General features: G+C 39.0%; 1 protein-coding gene across 19 annotated transcripts in view; it reads right to left on the reverse strand.

The window, feature by feature from the left end:
- Nucleotides 1-23715, reverse strand: part of CAMTA1 (calmodulin binding transcription activator 1) — a 964086-nt gene that overhangs the window by 20944 nt on the left and 919427 nt on the right. For 16 of the 19 annotated variants that reach the window (XM_077151442.1, XM_077151440.1, XM_077151441.1 and 13 more), the window contains 5 exons: nt 10113-10264; nt 6900-7096; nt 6424-6502; nt 5864-6179; nt 4933-5456 (listed from right to left, as the gene is read on the reverse strand). In XM_077151442.1, coding sequence (XP_077007557.1) covers nt 4933-5456; nt 5864-6179; nt 6424-6502; nt 6900-7096; nt 10113-10264 — 1268 coding nt within the window. The remainder of the gene's footprint in view (nt 1-4932; nt 5457-5863; nt 6180-6423; nt 6503-6899; nt 7097-10112; nt 10265-23715) is intronic. The other 3 variants (XM_077151451.1, XM_077151449.1, XM_077151450.1) reach the window with 1 other exon arrangement.

Below are 23715 nucleotides of genomic sequence, written 5' to 3' on the forward strand. Positions count from 1 at the left end.
AGTCAGAAAATGGTTGATCAAAGTCAATTATGATAATCCTCTTGATTTCTCACCCTCCAAGCACCTAGGGGAGGGTATGTGACCCCATTCTGGACAATGAGATTAAGCAGAAGTGTGGTGGGGTTTTGGGCAGAGCTTTAGCTTCCCTGATGAAAAGGTCCGGGTGTGCCTGGCATGCTCCCTTCCTCTCTTCTTCCTGTCTTGACCACAGACAAGCTGCAGCAACCACATGGTAGCCAAAAAGCAACAGGCATGAAGATGAGAGCCAAAAAGAACAGAAAACTGGACTTCATGTTATATGAGAAAAAAAATCCTCTCTTGGTTAAGCCACAATAGTTAGTTTCTTATACTTGCACCCAAAATACATTCCTAACAGACACAATTAAGAATCCTCAAACTAGTCTGGATTTTATCAGAATCAGAGATATAGCTCAGTTTTAACAAATATCTTTGCATACCTCTTGAAAAAGGTAATTGAAATAAAGCATTTGTGTGTGTGTGTGTGTGTGTGTGTGTGCATGAACTGAAATGTGAAATGAAATGTTTTAAGAGAAGTGAAAAGGTTTGGAAAGGAACCACACAAGGTGGCAAAATGCTTATGTTGCAAAATGAACAAACCTCTGAGAATTCTGTGAAGTGAAAGAAGCCTGACATGGAAGACTATGTACTGTATGATTCCAATTACATGAAATTTCTATAAAAAGCAGAACTATAGAGATAGGAAACAGACCAGTAGTTGTCTAGAGCTGGGCTGGGAGCGGGGACTGACTGCAAACAGGCACAAGGGAACCTTTTAGAGGCGATGGAAGGGTTTCCAAATGGGATTGTAGCGATGGCTGCACAGCTGTATAAATTTATCAAAATTAATTTCACTAAACCTTGTGTTTGATGCTCCTTTTATCTACCTTGTCAACAGATGAGTAGAACAAATGGAATAAAAATAAATAATAGGGGGAACAAATATTAAATTTAGTTTGAAATGTTAGTGATCAATGAAAGGGAGGGGTAAGGGGTATGGTATGTATACTTTTTTTTTCTGTTTTCATTTCTTTTTCTGAATAAATGCAAACGTTCCAAGAAATGATCATGATGATGAATATGCAAATATGTGATGATATTGGGAACTGCTGATTATATATGTAGAACGGAATAATCAAAATAGGAATGTCTGCATTTGTTAGGTGTTTTTTGGCATTTAAAAAAAATAAAATTAAAAAATTCATTTCACTGAGTTTACTTAAAATGGGTGAATTTTATGGTATATATGGTATACCTCAATAAAGTTATTTAAAATACTTGGGTAATTTTCTAAATTTTCAAAAAGAACGAGAATTATTTTCACAAAAATAAAAGGAAAAAAACACAGTATACCTTTCTGTTCCCATGAAAGCATTCAAATATTCCATTAAAACCAGAGAGGAATTTCTGATGTCTAAAGGTTATCACTCTTCAAAATCCCTCTCCATTTTATAAACATTATCAGTATAAGAATATCTTAATATCACCATAAGAGAATACACTGGGATACCAAGTGGCTGATTTTTCTTGTGATGACAGCTGCAGAAAGCAATGAAATTTAAATGAATTGAAATCAAATGATAATATTCTAAGTTGCTGAACCTAAAACATCCTGTCATTCATTTCTACATTTATTCTTTTTTTTTTTTTTTTTTTAATACATGGGCAGGCACCGGGAATTGAACCCGGGTCCTCGGGCATGGCAGGCAAGCACTCTTACCTGCTGAGCCACCGTGGCCCACCCTCTACATTTATTGCATTGTGGTCAGGGAAGATAGCTTTAAACGTCTAAGCTTTTGGTTTTTATTTAAATTCTTTTTGTGTTCCCTAGATTATGAGGAATTTTTATAAATGGGTCTTGGCTATCTGAAATGAACAAGTATATAAATATATGTATGTGTGTGTGGTGTGTATGTGTATTTTCTACTATAATAACCTTATACACCATACAAAATTACATAGCATAGATTTGAATATATATATTAAATCAGGCTTTTTAATTGTATCATTTAAACTTTCTTTATTCTTGTTTATTGTCTACTTGATCTGACAAAATCTGAGACAGAGGAGTTATAGTCTCCCACTATGATTATGACTCCACATCTCTCTGCAGGTGCCATACTCTCCTACTACGGTTACAGTACCACGTTTCTTTGTATTTACTCATTTTTGCTTTAATATTTAGAAATCATATTGTTTGGTGCATAATGGTTCATAATTGTCATATCTTCTTGATAAAGTACACTATTAATACTATTTGCTTGATTTGTACTTTTTATCTTTCCCCTTTTTATATTCATTTGTCTTTTGTATGTTATATCTTTACCCATCACTTGATTTTCATTCTTTCTGTTCAATTAATTTTTATGTCTTTTAAAAGCAGTATAGATTTTTCTTTGCTCAATCTGAGAATCTGCCTTTTAGCAGAATTATTAGTTACCAAAATATGAATGAATTACATATATGTATGTTCCTAACAAATATCTTAAATTTTCTGTTTATTTCTGCTGTTGATTTTTTTTTTCCATTCCTGAACTTTTTTGAAATGAGCCAGTTTTTGTCTTTTTTTCTTTCAGTGGCTTAGAAATCATATAGTCTGTTTTATACTCCCTATTAACTTGAGATTTCTAACAGGAATATTTCACCCTTTATTTATCTATCAATATTAAAAGTGGAACAATAACCATGATTTCTGAACCAGAGAGGGCTGCTTTAATAAACACTTTTACCTTCTTCATTTTCCCACTTCCCTGGTTTTGTAAAGTAATTTAGAATATTAGCTTAATTCTAATATAAACTTGTATTATTCCTTGTGCTGGTTTGAAAGGATGTATGTCCCCTAGAAAAGCCATGTTTGAATCTAAATCCCATTTTATAATGGTAGAATAATCCCTATTCAATACTGTATGTTTGAAGCTGTAATCAGATCATCTCCCTGGAGATGTGATGTAATCGAGAATGGTTGTTACGCTGGATTAGGTGACGACATGTCTCCACCCATTCGGGTGGGTCTTGATTAGTTTCTGAAGTCCTATAAAAGAGGAAACATTTTGGAGAATGAGAGATTCAGAGAAAGCAGAGCAGAATGACATTGCCACGAGAAGGAGAGTCCACCAGCCAGAGACCTTTGGAGATGAAGAAAGAAAATGCCTCCCGGGAGCTTCAGGAAACAGGAAGCCAGGAGAAGAAGCTAGCAGATGATGCTGTGTTTGCCATGTGCCCTTCCAGATGAGAGAGGAACCCTGACTGTGTTCACCATGTGCCTTTCCAGATGAAAGAGAAACCGTGAACTTCATCGGCCTTTTTGAACCAAGGTTTCTTTCCCTGGATGGATGCCTTTGATTGGACATTTCTACAGACTTGTTTTAATTGGGACATTTTCTCAGACTTAGAACTGTAAACGAGCAACTTATTAAATTCCCCTTTTTAAAAGCCACTCCATTTCTGGTATATTGCATTCTGGCAGCTAGCAAACTAGAACATTCCTCTTCTATTTAAAGGATCCCTTTTAACAAATGACTTATACATACAGCCACACTATCAATAATTATTCAGTCATATAAGTTTTACGTTCATTCTTTGAAATAGGGCTTGCCATTTCTTGAAATATTTCCTTTTTTATTTTGGTTCGTAGTCCGGAAATCAAACCTGGGTCTCTCGCATGAAAGGTGAGTATTCTACCACTGAATGACCCATGCACCCTGAATTATTTCATTATTTTTAATTGCTAATTTTCATTTGGTTAGAATACTTCCATAGACTGCTGCTTTTTCATAGATATGTGCTCCTATTTAGCAAAATATTACCCTCTCAAGACTTATTGAAAACACAAATTGGATTTTTTTAAGGTTATTTTCCATTTCCTGCAACAACTCCATTTCAGTGAAGTTGGGATGCAACGAACAGGATGCTAGGCTGCAATGAATAGAAGTTGTTCAGCAATCAGGCCTCTCTCTGGCTATATCCCCAGGATATAAGACCTCTTACTCCCTTTCCCCTACTCTGGCTAGACAGGAGAATGCTAGTTCTGGGAGGTTGAAAGACGGGAAATATACTCTCCATGGCACAGGGGAAAGAGCTGTGCCTATAAGCAGACTTCTTTTAAGCTTGAGGGTTTGAGGGGCCAGGTGAATTGGTCTTCTCCTCCATGCCCCTCTTTTTCCCTGAATCATTTCTACAAGCATGGGTGCCCTGTTGAATTTCTAGTTATGGGTAAAGTTTTTCCTTTTATATTTGTTCTGGGTCATATCAATAGGAAGGTGGAAAGAGAGGACATGATCTTAAATTGCCCTTGTGGTGTGCCCCTATCTAGTATATTTCAATTAAATAATTTGCTTGCTTTATAGCCTTAGCTCCAGTTTATATTCTCCTGGTTTATTAAGTTTAATGCCCTAAAAGAGTCTGAATTTTCTCAATTGATATCAGGGCAGCCAATGATCAGCTTTAGGTATATTTCACTGCGCCTCAGAGAACCTAACACCGTACTGCCCTTTACAAGGGCTGGATGATAGCTGTGTAATCAAAGTCACTTCGATCCAAATTATATCCATAAGGCTTCTTATGTTATCTTGTGTCAGGGGCTTGACCCTATTATAATTAGTTCTTAAAACAGGGAAATCAGTCACCCTGGTTGCAAGGAGGAAGCAGAAGACCAACCGTAGCATTACAAATGAGTTCAGAGGAGGTGGTGCCAAGAGGGAAGGCTCTGCTGAGTCTTGGGCCACGTCATGGCATTTCGGCCCTATTCACGATGCTTGAGTCAATTAATGAAAATGCAGTCCCAAGTGAAGACGATATTCCGACGTTCTTATGCATAAGGCCAGACCTTTAACCCTTCACAGGTGAGAAAATGACATGACCTTGGAAATCAACCACCAAGGTCAGTCAAGGAAGCTCTAATAAGTAACTGCTTACCTGTATATCATCCATGGGCTGTGAGCATTCTTCACTCTCTGCACTATCCCGATAGGACCCCATCTCTGTATTCACCACCTCTCTGTTAGCCATCATCAGGACACTCATTGGTTCCCGTGGACGCACCTGTGAAGGTGCTGCCTCCTTTCCTACTCTGGTCCCCTTCGGATTTCCAGTCACCTGTACTGTAGACACACCAATGTAAAGATCTTTGGAATTCCACTTTACTACAGGCTGAGATGCAGAGGCTTGGAATCCTGCAGTCTCTGGAGTGGGAGGGGAGATTTCCCGGCTGTAGTCCCTCACTCCTTCACTGGGGCTGATTGTCTCAGGGACAGATTGCTTAGAACTAGGGCTCTGCTTCCTGATATTTGGCTGTTCCAGACTCAGTGCAGTGGAAAGCAGCTTCTCCTGCCTTGCCTGGAAGTACTCAGGGTTCAATTTATGCTTTTTGGGAGCTGGATAATCTTTGTGGCTTTCACTGCTGTAGTAATTAGAGGGTTCAGACCGAGGTCTTCTCAGCTCTGAAAAGTACAGTAGAAAGGATAGTCAGGATAGGTGATAAAATTAGGAATCCTAAAGAATTAACACTTTCTCTATGTCTGAGAGACACAAGGTGCAAAGCCAGAACTCAAGACATGTCCCTAACCTTTAAATATTCCCCAGAAACATATATTATATTCAGAAAATCCTACTCCAAAAATTTTGTATTTCTTGCAAGGACAAAGATTTTTTTTTCCTGGCTACTATTTGTATGATTTTGGGAGTAGGTACTAGGTATTCTTTAAGCTAAAAGGAAAATTAGAAACAGCAAAAAAAGAAAAAAAACCCCACAAAATTCTTAAATGTATGTGACTATCCTAGGGGTTTTCTCGGGGTAGCTACAGGGATACCTGTCAAGTTCTGAGATACAAGAATTTAGAATATTCACCTGGATTGGTACTTGCAATAACAGTGACTCCTTTGGGTATTTCTGGGGAGTTGATGGCCTCACTGGGCCACTGGGCCATCCAGCTTTCTGCATTAGACTCTTCACTGGACGGGCAATGGATTCTGGGGTTCTGTCCCAGCTGAGCCTGCTCATCTCTCTGCAGGTGCTCCAGACACTCCGCCAATTTCACATGACCCCTTGACCTGGCAATTCCCAGAGGCAGCCTTCCTAGAGAGTCGGGAATAGAGATAGCCCGACGGTCCCACTTATATAGCACGACAGCAGCTTCTAAGTGCCCCAGGGCACATGCCCACATCTAAAAGACAGAAAGAGAAAGCAAGCTTTTTCAATAAGACGTTAGAAACATCTTCCAGTTTTGTCATCGCTGCCAGCTGGCAAACCGGTCATCCTGGCACTCTCAGTGGGGTGAGAAGAAACATTATCTCTACAAAGCATCTTTGGTGAATGCCATACGTCAACGAGGTAGAACAATGGGAACCAGGCAGACCCTCTTATAAACTGGAAGGAGGGCCAGGGGAATGAAGGAGGCTTTTCCTTACCAGAGGAGTACAGGAGAAGTGGTCCACATTCAAAGGATCAACTTCCAGTTCCAAATCAATGCTGTCTGCATGCTTTGTGCTAGAAGGGAGAGCATCAAAGATTACTGCACAAATTATTCTGCATCGAAAGGAAACCCCAGAATGTTACAAAGCCCCAAAGAGATGAAAGCAAACTGGGAAGCTAATATTGCTGATGTGAAGAAATAGAGTCCTGCATTTCCTGGAGTGGTTTGGGGTCTCCATTTGCTAATGGCTCAAAGGAAATTAAAAGTCCAACCTTTAGTTGGTATCTAGCTCAGTACTTCTTGGGCCAAAGTTCATAACAATCCCTTGGAAACAGTCCTCAGAGCAATCGTTTTGCTCCAAGATTACAAAGTGTACTGAATGACCAGCTTTCTTCCCACCAGTGGGAAAGCTCAGGAAGCTGGACGCCGATAAGCAAGGGCTACCCTCAATCGCTGGCGCCACAGCCTTACCGCCATTTGATGAGAGTCTGGATTAGTGTGGCGTAACCCTGGGCAGCAGCCAGGTGTAAGAGGGTCATTCCACGGAAGGTCTTTGAGTGGATCAAATGCTTGGACTTGGCCCAGCAGGCTCGACTCATCATCTTCTCACAGACGACGACCACGCGGCTCTCAAAGCAGCTCCCCAGGGCCCCCGCCCCAGAAGCACACTGCAGTGGAAAAGCAGACATTAGGATCTGAAACTTCAACCCACAGGGCACTAAAGGCTCTCCACCAAGCCAGAGTTTTGATGTAGGGGAAACAAAAGCTTTATGATTAGCAATTTCAGGTGCAAAGTTCAAAATGGAAAGTAATGAAAGATCATGCACAAAACAGAGGATAGGATGCGCTTCGTCTCAGCTGCAGTAGTAGCACAAAGCCAACTTTCCGTATCGCCAAGGACATCATAGTCTAGCTATCACAGAGATTATAAATTTCATGCCAATCCATCTCAGGGAGAGAGTATACTGCTAAAAAAAATAAAATAAAAAGTGCCTCTAGGCTCCCAGTTGAATGGAGATAGGAAACCGTGAGAAAGCAAAGTGGAGTAGCTTTCCTGGTGTCTCCATTTGGGGATCTGAGGCTCTCTCCTTTATTTCTTCTGAAGGAGAATGAAGTCAAGTAGGTGTACATTTTTTTTCTTAAGAAACACATAAAAAGAAATCAGTAACCATCCAGTTTGTTGTATACAGTACAAAGGATACTGGGGAAAGCATTACAGATCTTGAAATTTAATAACAATAAAGGCACACAGGAAAGAGAAACACTCTACTTTAACCAACCGCAAAGGAAGAAAAATAAAATAAAACGTTGGTAACCTGGCCAGCATATTTGAGGCTCTGTGATAGCAGTTTTATGTTTAACATTCCCCAATAAATGGCATTTCTAGACCAATTCTCATCTCTGATGTGTTAGAAAGTATTTTGTTCTGGTAATAAACCCTGTAAAATTCAGTTGTTACAGAAACACTGTTGTTACTCATTGCTCTTTATTTTTAATTCTGGAAAAAAAATGCCACCAAAAATAATGGGCAGGTGACAGATGTAATGTCATCCTCACCAGGGCTGTGGGAACATCTTTAAAGGCCACATTTGGACTAACCCAACCTGCAGGCGACTGAGCTTGACTCTAAGGCCCGGACAGAATGTATCCACACAACGGAGTATTACTCAGCCATAAAAAAAGTATTACGTTCTCATACTTGCTGCAATATGGACGAGTGAAATACACCAGACGCAAAAGGACAAATACTTTATGATCTCACTTATAGGAAATAAGCAGAATATGCAGACTGACAGTCAGAAACAGGAAAACAGGTTACCAGGGTGGAGGTTCAGGAAGTTAACGTTTTATTGTATGGAGTTTCTGTTTGGGGTAATGGAGCTGTTTTGGCAATGGATAATGGTGAAGGAAGCACAGCTTTGTGAATGTAACTAACACACCTGAATTGTATACTTGAAAATGGATATAAAGGGAAATTTTAGAGTGCATATATATCGCCACACACACACACACACACACACACACACAAAACCCCACATAGAACAGCTCAAAAGAAAGAAAGAATCCTAATGCAAATAGTGGGCCAAAGTTAATAGCATAATCATAATAATATTGTTTCAACAATTGCAACAGAGATACCGCACTGATGCAAAATACTAACAGCAGAGTAAACTGTATATGAGAGGGGGATATATGGGAACTCTGTATACCTGAATATATATACTCTGAATACACACACACACACACACATATTCTGAATTTCTGCATGATTTTTCAATAAACCTACAATTGTTTTACTTTTTTAAAGAAAATTTTGGTCAAAGGCCCAGGCAGCACCGCTCTTCATATACCAAATAGACCATATTCACAAATACATGTCTATCACCGGAGAGTGAAGGGAATATTTTGCTATTGTTTGTACTAAACAAAAACAGCCATGGTCTATATCACGTAAGGCAGACACAGAGAGTTATTGATATCAACTTGATTCGATGAAAGACTATTCAATAGCAGTTAATATGGGCTCATAACAAGCCATATGAGTCTTCATAATGACATTATTAACCATTCTCTTTGTGCAAACTTTGTGAGTGAAAGGAAAAGGGTTTTATGAGATTCTCTTGCTTTAATCACAAGATATATTATAATGATTTTACTTCTTTTATAAAACTTGGTAATATCAGTTGAAAAATAAGCCTGTTTTAGTTTTAATAATATCTGCAAGTCTTCCCTTTTCTGTTGATTTGGAAGATGGGAGAAATAGGAAGAAAATTCAAGGAAAAGGAAGGTTAGGTTTTTAGATGTGGTTTATTATGCTTTGTTTTCAGGCATTATCGTTATCAAAAATATTACTACCATTCGATATTTACAAGGCTCTTAAATTCAAAATGGTCAGTTAACAAAGAAATTGGTCAAAGGAAATTATCCTTCCTCTTGAACAGAAAAAGGAGGAATTAAGAAACACTATCAGTCCCTTTAACTTGATCTCTAAAAAATAACAGTTTTGGCTTAGGAAATTTTCTTAAAATTGATCTTCTAAATGAAATTTATACAACACCCCCAAAACTAATAAGACTCTAAAACAAAATTTGGTTATTTCCCTGCACTTGGCAATATAATACATTTTTTGCAACTTATGGGAAAGCACATGTGAGACATAATATGTAATGTTTTCTATATTGAAAAATTACAGAAACAGTTTTACTCAGCCCTTTCTATAATGATTATCTTGAGTTTAAAAAGCTTATAAATTATTGAATTCAATCATGTTTTATATTTATACTTAAAATAGGGATAAAGCAGGCCAAGGAGAAAGATGCTAGTCTAATTCTAAGATCCAGTGGATTTGGGTCACCATTTGGCCTCTATCTTTTAATCGTTTGCCTTCAACTCCCACTGCCAGGTAACACAAGTGATTTCTGAGATAAATTAATATGATTCAAGGATTAGCAACCATTAACAGAGGTAAGCGACTGAGAAGCTGCAAATTCCAAGGTTTCTTTCTTATTACACAGATTATAATACTTGGAAGTATAGGTACCAAAGCACTACCTGGAACTTTTTACTTAAAGCCAGGAATGATAGCAGCAGCAGGGAAGGGACACGTGATCAAAGACCTCACTAATCAATCAAAACGTTAAACAACAATGAAAGAAAATTACTGACGCCGATATTGACACGTACCTGAGCTTGACTTCCTCCATTCCCACTCCCGTTGCCACCTCCACTGCTGCCTCCTGCGCCCCCCTGTTTGTGCTGCTGGGACCCCGTCATCTCAGCCATCCTCCGCTCCATCTGCTCCAGTCGTTCTAGGATGGACATCCTGAACTGGTTGTCTAGGACAGGAGACGAGTGAGAGTGAGGCTGTGTTCTGGAAGAAGAGCAGTTACCATGCGGCCCGCTCAGGTTTGCCGGCCCAGAGGTCCTGAATGTAACCAAATGTAACCAAATCCCGCAGCCCTGTCGAGCTCTCTGCGTGGAAGCGAGCCCATCACTCGCCCAAGACTGTGGCATCTGCACTGCTCCTAGCTCCCCGCTAAAGGAAGAGATAACCCCTTTTTATCTAAGATCCAGGTTTCAGGTGCCTGGCATCCCACTTTTTTGTCAAGTTCCCCAAAGGCAATCTTGAAGAGACCTAGTAGAGGGGCCCCTCAGAGTAATAAAATGAAATGGCTGTTATCTCATTTAAATCAATGGAAGAAGGCAATCAGAGCAGGAAAGGAGGATTAAAAAAAATAGTACCTGTTTAATCAAATCCTGAGTTTTTACAAAGACAAACAAACAAAAAGACTGATTTTATTTCCTGATCCAGGCTCTGGCTTTTATGAATTTATTTTAGGAATTGTACTATTCACTGCCTGAGACCCTTACACATTTCTATTAACACGTAACTCAGTTTTTTCAGAGACAAAGGCAAATAGGTACGTCACCTGTGTAGAAGGAAAAACACCAGGGCATTTTCGTGCGGGCCAGGACTGTAACTCGAAGAAAAAAGGCTTGTGACTCTGCACCACTTTACCAAGATCATGACAGACATCTTTCCATATTCACACATTTACACAAGCACACACACGTGTGCAGGCACACTAGTATGTTGGGGTTAGGTCACTTATATATGTAAATGAGAGAAGCTAAAGCCATTACTAAAACCGTTAACACCTATATTCATTCAAGAAACTTTACTGAGTGCAGTGCCAGATACTTTGCAGCAGACAAGACAGAAAAGGCCTCTTCCTGCTCTACTACAGTCAGAGCATAATAAGCGAAGGGCAGGCTGCTGTGAGGAGGAGTGTTGAGTAGGAGGTAGAATTTAGATAAGTCAGGAAAAATGATACTTAAGCCGGACCGGAATGTTGAGAGGGAGCCAGATGTGCCAAGAGCCTGGGAAAGCGCATTCTGGGAACAGCCCTTACAAGGGAACAGCACATGCAAAGGCCCTGAGGCTGGCACTTAAGGGGCAAAATGCCATATGGCTGAGTCTCGGTGAAGGGGAGAGTGGGAGAAGATGAAGTTGGAGAGGCAGGGACCAGAGACTGCATAGCTGTTAAAGACTCAGAAGCCAGGGTAACAGGTACAACTCCTGACCCAGTCATTTATTAATAGTATAACTTCAAACAAACTAACCTTCTGGTGGCTCAGTTTCCTCAGTTCTTAATTGGGGATAGCAATTATGCTTACGACAGAGGGGTGGGAAAAATTAAATGAATGTAAGTAAATGCTTAGAACATGATTAAGTTCTAGATAAAAACTCTGAACACAGAAACTTTCTGCACCCAGCAAGAACTGGCAGAAATATCTTTCTAAAAGCTCCACAAAGGAGTTCTGCAGGTAGAAAGGAAAGCACAAGAGACAACTGACTAAAATCACTTGAAAAAATAAAGATCTCTGGTAAAGATAAAGACACGGATAATATAAATACCTGTACTATTGTAATTTTGGTGAGTAACTTTTTTCCCCCTTCCTACAGGTTCTAAAAAGCAAATGCACAAAATATATTGAGAAAACAGTGTTTTTAGGATTCTTAATGTATACACATGTGATCTGTGACAAGAACCACATAAAGGTGGGGGTGGAGACATATAGGAACATAGTTTACGTATGGTCTTAAAGTTATGTAGGCATCAAAGCAAATGAGACTGTTACAGATTTAGGATGTTAAATTTAAGCCTCATGATAACTACAAAGAAAATATCAGAGAATATACACACTCTTAGAAAGCAGAGTACAGGTTACGGGGGAGGGGCAGTGGCAATGGGGAGATAATGCAAAACAGCGTAGGGTTTCTGTTATGGGTGAAGGGAAAGTTCTCGTAATGGCTGGTGGTGAGGGTACTGCAATCTTGTGAATGTAATTAACCCCACTAAATGATATGTTTGGGAGGGGTTGGGATGGGAAAATTTATATTGTTTCAATTGTTTCCACAATTTAAAAAATGAGAAAAACTAAAGATAATGACAATTAAATGCAGAACATGATCCTGGATGGGATCTAAGAATGGAGGAGAAAAGGTTTAAAAGGATATTACTAACTCAGTGGCAGAGTACTCGCTTGCCATGCTGGGGAGACCCGGGTTCGATTCCCGGTGCCTGCCCATGCAAAAAAAAAAAAAAAGAAGAAAAAGGCTATTACTGAGATATAAAAATATATATATGTACATATATAAAATGTAAGCTTTACATCAATGTTAAATTTCTTGAACTTGATAACTGCACTTCAGGTAGTTATGTAAGTGAATATACTTGCTCGTAGGAAATGTACATGAAAGTATCGTGTATAGAGTATGGTATGTGCAACTTGTTCTCAAATGTTCAGAAGATACAGAGATGATAGAGCTATAGCAAAAGCGGCAAAATGTTAAAATTAGTGAATCTGGCTATTTGATGAGAGGGGAATATGTTGGACTTCTTGGTATGGGGTGTATTATTTTTGCAACTGACCTGTAAGTTTGAAATTATTTCAAAATGCAAAGTTAAAAAAAATACAGCCATTTGAATCATAAAAAGGAATAATCTGGCAAAGAAATATTTTATTTAGTGCTCCCTGCCATTCTGACTGTAAAGCCCAAGACTAGTGAGCAAAATTCTTTGATTCTACAGGTGCTAGCTTTCTACAGGAGACAGAACCACAGGCAGGGCTCACACTCACAGAAAGAAAGCTTCCTCAAGACCAGGCACCATTCTAATCACTTTACCTACATTAACTCATTCACTTTTCATATCAATCTTTTGAGTAGGTACTGTTATTATCCTCATTTCAGAGATGAGAAAGCTGAGACACGAGAAGGTAACTAACTTGTCTGGCTCCAGAGAACCAGAGCTTAACCAGTATACCATACCAACAGGAAGGAGAAGTGGTGGGAATTACGGAAAGAGAAGATACACAGACATTAGGCAGTCCTGCCCCAGGAAATGCTTAAGAAAGCTCAGCTATAGTGACAAAGTAGTAAACCCCATTCCACAGGCTAATCTTCAATACTGACAATATCAAATTGATTTTGCGTTACTAAACTACAAAAATAAGGGGAGGAAGTCTGCTTTCCAAGAAGCACAATATTGTCTAATAAGCTATGTCCAGGAACAAACTAAAAGAAAAAACTTCTTTTAAAGTGTTCCAGTTTTACAGACAGACAGGATCTGGGCAGTCTTTAAGGTTCCTGCTTCTAAGGCTCTCAGTGGCGTGGTTACCAGCGGCATCAACACTACAGGTGATGAGCTGCCCATGGTCATTTTCATCCTGCGACCACTAATGAGAAATACGAAATGACTACAGAGGAGGCACTAGTTTTCCTCACTCCAGACTCCGATCCCTCTCCATCAGAAAACAGAAATCCTATATATGCAGAACCTTTGAAGGCAGGTGAAGACAAAGAATTTTACCTTTCAATTTGATTTACAATCAAAGTAGCAGTGCAGTTATCCTTTGTGATATATCCATAAACTTTCCCTGCTCATTCCTAACGTAATAAGCCAAACAGTCATTTATCTCAGAACCTACTAAGAGATACTCATGCATCCCACTGAAATGGTTGGGCTTAGTCTTCAACCTATACAGCCATCTGTTTATTATTTCTTCTGCAAGCCTCTACTGCATCTATCAAACGAGTTTTCAGTATCTGTTTCACTTGCTTGGACCACTCAAAAGCCTGGAGGTCAAGATAAACATTCCACTCATTGAGAAGGGGGTAGAAGGACCCAGAACATGCTCCCCCCGCCGTGGCTGCCCCGAGCACTGCTGCTCTGTCGGGGCAGTGCTGCAGTGTGCTCTACTGCAGGTCCCGGGTACCCTGTGCAGAGAGTGGGCCTTGCAGGAGACCTCTCCCTGCCATCGCTGAGCCAGGCCCTGCCCCTAGCAGACAGGACAAGCTCGAGTTTGCCTCAAAGGTTACTGATATCCATCCCCCACCCCCTACCTGCACGGGAACACTGCTGGCAGCTGCTCTGCTCTATCATGAAGATACTCAGAAGCAATTTTTCCACCTCTTAGTGAAATTATCCCAGGCATAACAGCATCCCCGGGCATCTCAATTCCAAAAGGGGAAAGCAGTGATGATTAAAACAAGAAAATAATCACAAATGCAAACAACTGAGACAGCACCCAGAGAGTGCTATTCCTTGTTCTGTGCTGACCCAGGAATTGAAGCCACTTTTCCCGATCACACTTTCTTTCCTCTGAGCAGGGCCAGAGTGCAGCTCTTCTGTTAGGAAGGCTTAGTTGGATGGATAAAATGATGGTGTGCACATCTCCATGAGTGGCAAGTCAAAAGCAACAGCTTGATGCTTGTTTAGGTTTTATAGTTTTATTCTGATAATTAAAAGATCACTGTAGAATACTCAGCAAATTCAGAGCTATGTATTACCTTAATTGTAGTGAGAATTATAAGGGAAATATAATTAATCAGAAGCTAAAAACATTTTTATTACATTAGAGTAAAAAAGTGTACTTTTTTTTATTGTGCAGGAATAAAAATTTATTTATTTCTGCACAAATATTTACAAGCACGCACTATGTGGCAGATGCTGGAGCGTGCCTAGAACAGTAGGGGAAATATCCCTGCCCTTGTTTGTTAATCAGCAAATAATTTCTGCAGCCAGAATGGATCTTTCAATATGTGGGGAGAAAAGAAAAAATAGATGTAGGTATAGCAGGCTGATGAATATGGTCCCAGTTCTCACTCATGATGTTTCAAAAAGCCAACGGTGACTCAGTTTTGAGGGATTCCAAGCAAAATGTCCTTAGAACAGTTTGGTTGAAGTTACTGAACTACACCATTGGTGAGGACATGACTGCACAGAAAAAAGGCCAAGAGTTTCTTGGTCTTCAAATGTCCATGAGCACATGGAAAACTGACCCCAAGGCAGTTAAAAGCTATTCAAGACAAGACACCTAGAACTTGGTTCTAATCAAGATGGCAGAGTGAGACGCTTCAGGGCTCCGTCACACCACAGAACAGCAAGAACAGCTTTCTCAAGTTTTAGAAAACCATGAAAGGACTGCATTTACAGGGTGACCACCAAATCAAGAAAAAAGGTTACTTGAAAATGGTAGGATCTCATGTCACCGGCTTGGCATGGAGCTGGCCTGCACTCCAGGTGCATGGATACCTGGGTCTGGCTCAGGAGGGAGCAGAGTAAATATCAAAATGTCCAAGTTTTGAAAAAAGATCATAAAACACAGAAAGAAACAGGAAGCGATGGCCCAGGCAAAAGAAAAGATGAAAGGATTAGAGACCACCAATAAAGAGGATCAAACCTGAGACAGTCCAGAAAAAGACGTTTTACAAAATGATCCCAGAACAAGAAATCTCATCACATGGTTTACAGTAGTGAACATTGAAATTACTTCAATGTCCAAGTGGTTGAATGGTTAAATGACTGCATATTCATTCAGAGAAGTACTATGCAGCCAATTATAATAATGCTGCAGAATTAAATGTATCCACAGGAAAATCTACTTTGTGAATGAAAAACTGTTATCTATGCAAATATGTATGCAGAAAAGAATCTGGAAGGAATATACATCAACACGTTAATAGATAAGCCATCAGGGAAATGCAAATCAAAACCACAGTGAGATATAACTTCACACTTTCTAGCATGGGACAATAAAAAGACAGAAAATAAAAAGTGTTGGCAGGGATGTGGGGAGAAACTAAAGCCCATAAACACTGCAGCTGGGACTATAAAATGGTGCAGCAGGAAAACAGTCTGGCAGTTCCAGAAGGATAAACATAGAGTTACCATATGACCTCGCAATCCCACTCCTAGGTATATATATATCCAAGAGAAATGAAAATATATGTCCATATGAAATCTTGTACATGTACATAGCATCATTATTTATAATATCCTTCAAAAATGGAAATACCCAAATGTTCATCACTGAAGAAAGGATAAAGCGTGGCATATCCTAACAATGAATATTATTTGGCAACAAAACGGAATAAAGTGCTGATGCCTGTTACATTATAGATGAACCTTGAAAACATTATGCTAAGTGAAAGAAGCCAGTCACAAAGATCACATATTGTATGATTCCATTTATGTGAAATGTCCAGAACTGGGAGTCGTATAACTCTGTGAATTTGCTAAAAACAATTGAATTGTAAATTTTAAGTGGGTAGAGTATATGGGATGTGATTATATTTCAATGAAACGATTTAAAATGTTCTAACAAATGGTCCTAAACATGCTAAAGAGGTAAAAGAAAATATGACCAAGGTAGTACGGGAAATCAGGAAAATGATAGATGAGCATAAAGACAAGATCAAAGAGAGCTAAAAGGCACAATAACAGAAATTTTTAAAAATTCCCTTGAGGGTTCAACAGCAGATTAGAGTTGGCAGAAGAAAAAAATCAATGAAGATAAGACACTTGAACTCTTCCAGCCGAGGAACAGAAGGAGGAAGGAATGAAAGAAAGTGAACAGAGTGTGAGGAACCTGTGGGACACCACCACGCATGCTGATATTTGCATTATGGGAGTCCCAGAAGGGAAAGAAAAAGGGAAAGGGGCAGGGAGAACAGTCAAATAAATGATGGCTGAAAAATTGCCAAATTTAACGAAAAACATGAATATACAGATCTAAGATGCTAAGATCCAAATAGACTTTCGCTGCAGCACATTACAATCAAAGTACTGAATGCCAAAAGATCAAGAGAGTATTCTGAAAGCCACAAAAAAGAAGCAGTGTGTCACATGCCAGGGAGTGTCAATAAAATTAAGTGGTTATTTCTCTTTGGAAACCATGGAGTCAAGAAGGCAGTGGGAAGACATATTTAAAATGCTGAAAGCAAAAAAAATGCCAACTAAGGATTCTGTATCGGGCAATACTGTCTTGCAAACTGAGGGACAGATTAAGATATTCCTAGATAAACCAGACTGGCCCTACAAGATGAAAACTAAGGCTAAAGCAAGATGCACAGGTTGAAAGTAAAGGAAACTAGTCAACTGACTGAAGCTACATGAAGAAATAAAGATCTCTGATAAGGGAAATGGCATGGGTAAATACAAATACCTGTACTATTATATATTTTTTTGCAAGTCCACTTTTTACTTTTTATAGGTTCTAAAAGGCAAGTGCACAAAACATATTGAGAAAACAGTGGTTTTAGACTCAATGTGTACACATGTGATTTGTGACAAGGACCACATGGGAGGGGACAAAAGAATATAGGAACGTAGATTATGAATGCTTTTAAAGTTAAATTGGTATCAAAGCTAACGAGATTGTCATAGATCTAGAGTGTTAAATTTAAGTCCCATGGTAACCACAAAGAAAATATTAGAATATGCAAACTAAGAGAGACAGACAGTAGATAAAAAGGCTACCAGGGAAGGGGAGCAGGGGAAATGGGGAGTTAATTCGAAATGAGTGTAGGGTTTCTGCTTGAGGTGAAGGGAAAGTTCTAGTAATGGCTGTTTGTGAAGGTATTGCAACATTGTGAAGGTGATTAAACCTACTAAATAGTATGCTTGGGAGGGGCTGGGCTGGGAAGATTTATGTTATATATGCTTCCACAGTTAAAAACAAAAAAAATGAAGACAAAAGAGGTCCTAGCAAAGAAACCCAGCTCTCCTCTCTTGCACTTCTCCCGGAATTTCTGGATTTTAGTTCTTATCCAGAAATAATAGGCTATATGTGTCTCATCAAAAGAACAAGCTATTGCTTCATCATAAAAAGATGTTCCTTATCTGCTTCAGTACATGAACCCTGGAGAAGGGGTGCAGAAAAGAGGGAAGACTGGTGGCCTGTTTCTCATGAGAGGTGCTGGCTGTCTTTTGGGCACATGAGATATGAATAGTGCAGAGATGAGCACCAACCATCCTAAGTACTGTATCTGAGAAAATAAAAACTTTAATGATTTTTTCATACTTTGTTCAAAAATAACATGAAAGAGCAACCTGCACTGTTGTCTGCAGTTGATCAAGTGCCACTTTACCATCCAACCACCTTATTTCTTTTAATTGCATTCTTTCTCTTCTCAATTCACTAAGAGGTGTCTTACAGGCATGTGAGTTTTCCTCTTGCTTCTCTTTAAAGCAGTCTATTCACTGACGTGGTCTCAGGGAAGGAGAAAGGATATTTTCAACTCTCACGCAGCAGTTCCTTCCCCCTGCACACGCACACATATGCACACCCCAGACAAAAAGGCAGTAATTCTGATGGCTTGCATGGGAATAGTCTGGGTTGTGATTCATTCAAAGCTTCTCTTCACTATCCTCTTTTCTTTTTTTTGGCATATGCAGGCACCGGTAATCGAACCCGGGTCACCAGCATGGCAGGTCAGAATTTACCTGCACTCCCTTTTAGTGGAAGAAGTTACTTTTAGACAGGACAGCTATGATATAAAGGAATGAACACCTGAGTAAAGACAAGAGCCTTGGGTCTGACACTGTCATTGTGCAATTTTGGGAGAGTAATGACCACTTTGCACTTTACTTTTCTCATCTGTTAAGTGGGAATGTTAATATCTGTCTTGTTTGTGAGGAGGAAAGAAATACTACATGAAATCTTTTTTTAAGTGGTTAAGGCTCTACTAAAGCTGAGCTGTTATTACACCTGGGCATTCTACCTAGCCATACCTATGGAGCATTTAAAAAAATCAACTTGTCTGCTTTTGAAAAATTTTAGATTTACAGAAAAGTTGCAAAGACATTCAAGTCCCATATACTTGTCACCAGTTTCTCCTAATATCAATGCCTTATATAACCACAGGACATTTCTCAAAATGAAGAAACTGATATTACCATATTACAATTATTAACTAAAACACACATTTGAATCAATTACACTAGTTTTTCCTCGAATATCCTTTTTCTGTCCCAGGACCCAGTTCAGAATATCACTTGGCATATGGTTTCCTCTGGTTTTTGTTTTCCATGACTATAATGAGGTTGTGGGGTTTTAGGAAGCATATCACAGAGTGGCCTCCTCATTGCATAAAAGTCAAGTGGAAATGATGATGTCCTGGTGATTTTAACTTTGGTCATCTGGTTAAGGTAGTCTCTGCAGGCTGAAATCTCTATTCCTTGGAAGCAAATCACCGCACGGACAGCAGACTATTTATATATATTATTTGGAAATCTCCTATAAGGAAGGTTTGGCCTTCTTCATTTTTTTGTTTATTCAATTATTTATATTTGACAGTATAGATGGTTGTTTATTTATTTTACACCTTAGGTTATAATCCAATACTATGTTATTTTCTTGTCCAAATTGTTTCAGGTGTTTTGGTCCAGTTGGAGCTCTTTCAAGCAGATTTCTATGTTCTGGTGACATACCCTCACCCTTCTTTATTCTTGATTACTTCCTTACTTTCTAGAGTTATAAGATGCTCCAGGCTCATCTTATATTTTCCCTGTCCCAGCCCTAGAATCAGTTACTTCTCCAAGGATCCCTGGTTCCTTTTATTGGAGAATAGTATTTAGAAGTCAAGATCTGGGTGCTGGCTGTGCTCATTGCAACTGGGGCATCACTGCTTCCAGGCCTTCTCAGCAGATAGAGCTAGGAAATACATATATTTATAATAAGTCACAAATGTAAATATATCTCTAATTATTTCTGTATCTACCTGCCTGCATATATGTATGAAAATAAAAGTGAGTTCATACTGATGCTACCAATTCTAATACAGAAACACAGTGTTCATTCAAACCTTCTAGGAGGGCATTTTAAACACAGAAATAATGATGAAAGTAATTCTAACTTTCACAGTAACATACAATAATATGTAATGTATAATAAGCCAATATATTAGATGCTGAAAAGAAACATATTAAACTGGAAAAAAAAGAAACAGTGGCCTATTTTTATTTCTGGATTTTAAAAGTAGAAGAATAGGACATAGTACAGTAGTATAATCAACTTCTTTCTTTTACTTGTATGAACCTACCAGTTCTTATAATTTTCCAATGATTTTGGAATTTATACTTAAATTCCAAAAATTTAAGTATAAAAAAAAGTATTCATTATCCTAGAAATAACTTTGAGTATTACAAAAATCAAGCATGAGAAGATAAAAAACCAACCAACCAGTGGCCCCCAAGTGAAGGAATAGTTAGTTTGGGCTTCATATTGCCCTTTACTTTGCTGGATTTTCCCTATTACAGCCTCTCATTTAGGGTTATTATGCAAAGTGTCACACGGCACAGCAGCAGTTGGAAGTCATATTTTCATCTTTTTGATAGGGGTTCTTAACTGTCAAGACGACTAGTTTTTAAATGTCTCAAATTAATATTGACCTAAACTTTAAAAATTCCTAAGTAATACAAAATTTTTTAAAGCAGAGAAAATTTCATTAAATCAGATACCCATCATATGTTCTAAGCTTGAAAAGTTTGGGATTTGCTATTGTAAAAGTGGAGAATTTCAAGTGTTTGGGCATCTGAGGTAAGAAAATGTCTATGGCAGGAAAACACCTACTTGCCAGCCTTCCCAGGCTCTCAGCACTCAGTGGCACCTACCATTTCCTCTAGAATATGTACAACTCACTCTAAACTTGGAACCTAATTAACTTTCATGGTTGAACTGAGCAATACAACATGAGGCAGTACCTGACACTATATTGATTACCTAGCTTAAAAAAATCCAACCCTTCCCCTTTGATCTATAAAGTAAAGTTTAAACTCTGTGGCAGGGCAAGGAATTCTCTTTCTTACTTGTCCCAGGCTACTTTTCCAGGATTCTCTTATCACTCACTGCTCTCCAAATCCATCTGGAATTCTGTACACCTTTCAGTCCTTGCTAATGTGATTCCTCCTTTGTCATGTCCACCTGGTGAGCTTCTTATTCTTCAAAGTGTGGTTCAAATATCACTTCAGCAGCAGCAGCAGCAGCTATCATGTGTGAGCCTCTGCAGTTGACCAGTCTACATATATTATTCCTAATCTTTAAAATAACTCTGAAAGATTTCTCTCTTCATTCTATAGATGAAGAAGCTGAACCTCAGAAAAATGTTACTTATTGTGCTAGTTTTAAAGGATTTATGTACCCTAGAAAATCTGTTTTAATCCTAATCCCATTTTGTAAAGACAGCCATTTCTTCTAATCCCTATTAGTACTGTATGCTAGAACTTTGATGAGATTATCTCCATGGAGATGGACTCAATCAAGTGTGGGTATTAAGACTGATTAGTTTACTGATTAAAAGAGGAGACAGTTTTTGGAGAGAATGCCTTTTGAGAATGACGAGAAAGTCACAGCAGAGCCGAGCAGAGCCACGAGGCTCAGAGAATCACAGAATCCACCAGCCAGCAAACTCTGGAGATTCTGAGGGCAGAGAAAGCTGCAGAACCAAGAAGCAGACAGTCCACCAGCCAGCGAGTTTGGGAGATGAAGAAGAAAAATGCCTCCTGGGGAGCTGCAGAGGAAGCTAGCAGATGAGGCCATGTTCGCCATGTGCCTTTCCAGATAAGAGAGAAACCCTGAACTTCATCAGTCTTTTTGAATCAAAGTATCTTTCTCTGGGTGCCTTAGATTGGACATTTCTATAGACTTGTTTTAATTGGGACATTCCCAGGGTCTAAAAACTATTAACTTGCAACTTATTAAATTCCCCTTTTTAAAACGTGATTCCATTTCTGATATATTGCATTCCGGCAGCTAGTAAACTAGAACACTTATCCGAGGTCATACAGCTTTTAATTATCAGGGCAGGGATTTGAGCTCTAGTTGGACTTCAGATCTACAATCTTTCCAAGATGCCCAGTAAACCATCCATGTCTTGTCCTGTGTCCAAATAGTATTTAACCAATAAATGCAGTTATTTGTCTACACATGTCTAGGCTGTGGGCTTTTTGAAAACAGGAAACTTGTCTTGAATCCTCAGCAGTGGATACAGAGTGGGTCTTCAGTCGATGGAAAGGAACATTATTTCCTAATTTAAGTTATTCTGGAAGCTAATTTATTGATGAGATAGGCTAAACTCTGGGGCAAGGATTCTGAACTATTTCCATTAGCCACAGTGGCCTCCAGGCATTACACACCAATGAGCACTTTTATCATTTGTTTCAGTGGTGGAGTTTCCAAAATGTACAAGTCAATACAACCGACTTGAAAAACAGCATGTTACAAAGCTCTAGGAGTTTACTCAGCTGGATGCCATTTCCTTTCAACTCTATGAACACACTGTAACTACAGTGTGTTCATAGAACACTAGCAGACAAGCTTTGGGGAATATCTGACTTCTTCACAAACATTAACAGGAACGTCACAGTAATGTCACTTTTCTTTAGACGCTGAGCTTCACGTTAAAACACCTAACATTCAGAAATCTCCCCTTTCCACTTTTACCTGGCCATATGCAATGTTTGGAATCCATAGGACTTACTGCATCTTAACAAAGGAATGCCTATAATGAGTTACCAAAGTGGCTAGCTAGTTCAGTAAGTTGTTGTATAAACATGAAGCTTTAATTGTGCCAAACAAAAGAAACATTTTCTAAAACAGCCTCAGGAAATGTACATGGATTTGAATACCTGAAAATTGGCTAACAAACATTTGCAAACATGAGAACTTGTTATTATAATTGCTTGATCAGAGCCACCTCAGGTCTTGCTGCCAGGGTAGAAGAAACAGATTTGCTTTGGCAGGTAAATGAATGAAGGAGCAATCATGAAATACCATCTGCTATTTTAAAACGCGTTATTTGTAGCTCAAGTGCACATGTGCCCTCCTGTTGCTATTTGGATTGGGCATGAGAGGCCATCTCTCATTCCATTTACAGCTCTTGGCTGCACTTGCAGGGAGAGCTGATGAAGCAAGAGGAGGCATGACGAACTATTTCTGCAGAGAATTGTAATTGCTGCTCAGGAAGTCTCCTAAATTTTTTAGGAAGCTTAGAGAGTCAGGGAAAATGAAGTCACTTAATTCCCTCCCAGAATAAACAGGGCCACTAGAGTACATCAAACTGCTCCTCCCCAGCAAGCCATTTAAGAGGTCCATGAACAGAGGAAAGGGTAAGGGCCGGGCTGAGATAAGGCACAAGCTGTACCACTCTGATTTTCCAAAGCAATAGCTAAATTTAGCCTTAGAAAAACTGTCATACTCCAGTTTTTAAAAACTCTCCAACTCTACGGAGCAAAACGCTAGAAAAGGAAATTAGCAATTCTTCTTATACTCTTTTCATTTGCAGTGATTTTGATTCATTTTTCTTCTCTCTAGTCTTTGTTTCATACGGTTCAAAAATTCAGAGTCTATGCTATGTCATGAAAAATCATTTAGGATGCTGCTAGACAACAGAATAATAGCAATTTGAATGCAAAGTGATACAGAGACAGTAAAGCAAACC

Source organism: Tamandua tetradactyla, chromosome 2 (assembly GCF_023851605.1).
Source record: "Tamandua tetradactyla isolate mTamTet1 chromosome 2, mTamTet1.pri, whole genome shotgun sequence".
Classification (NCBI taxonomy): Eukaryota; Metazoa; Chordata; class Mammalia; order Pilosa; family Myrmecophagidae; genus Tamandua; species Tamandua tetradactyla.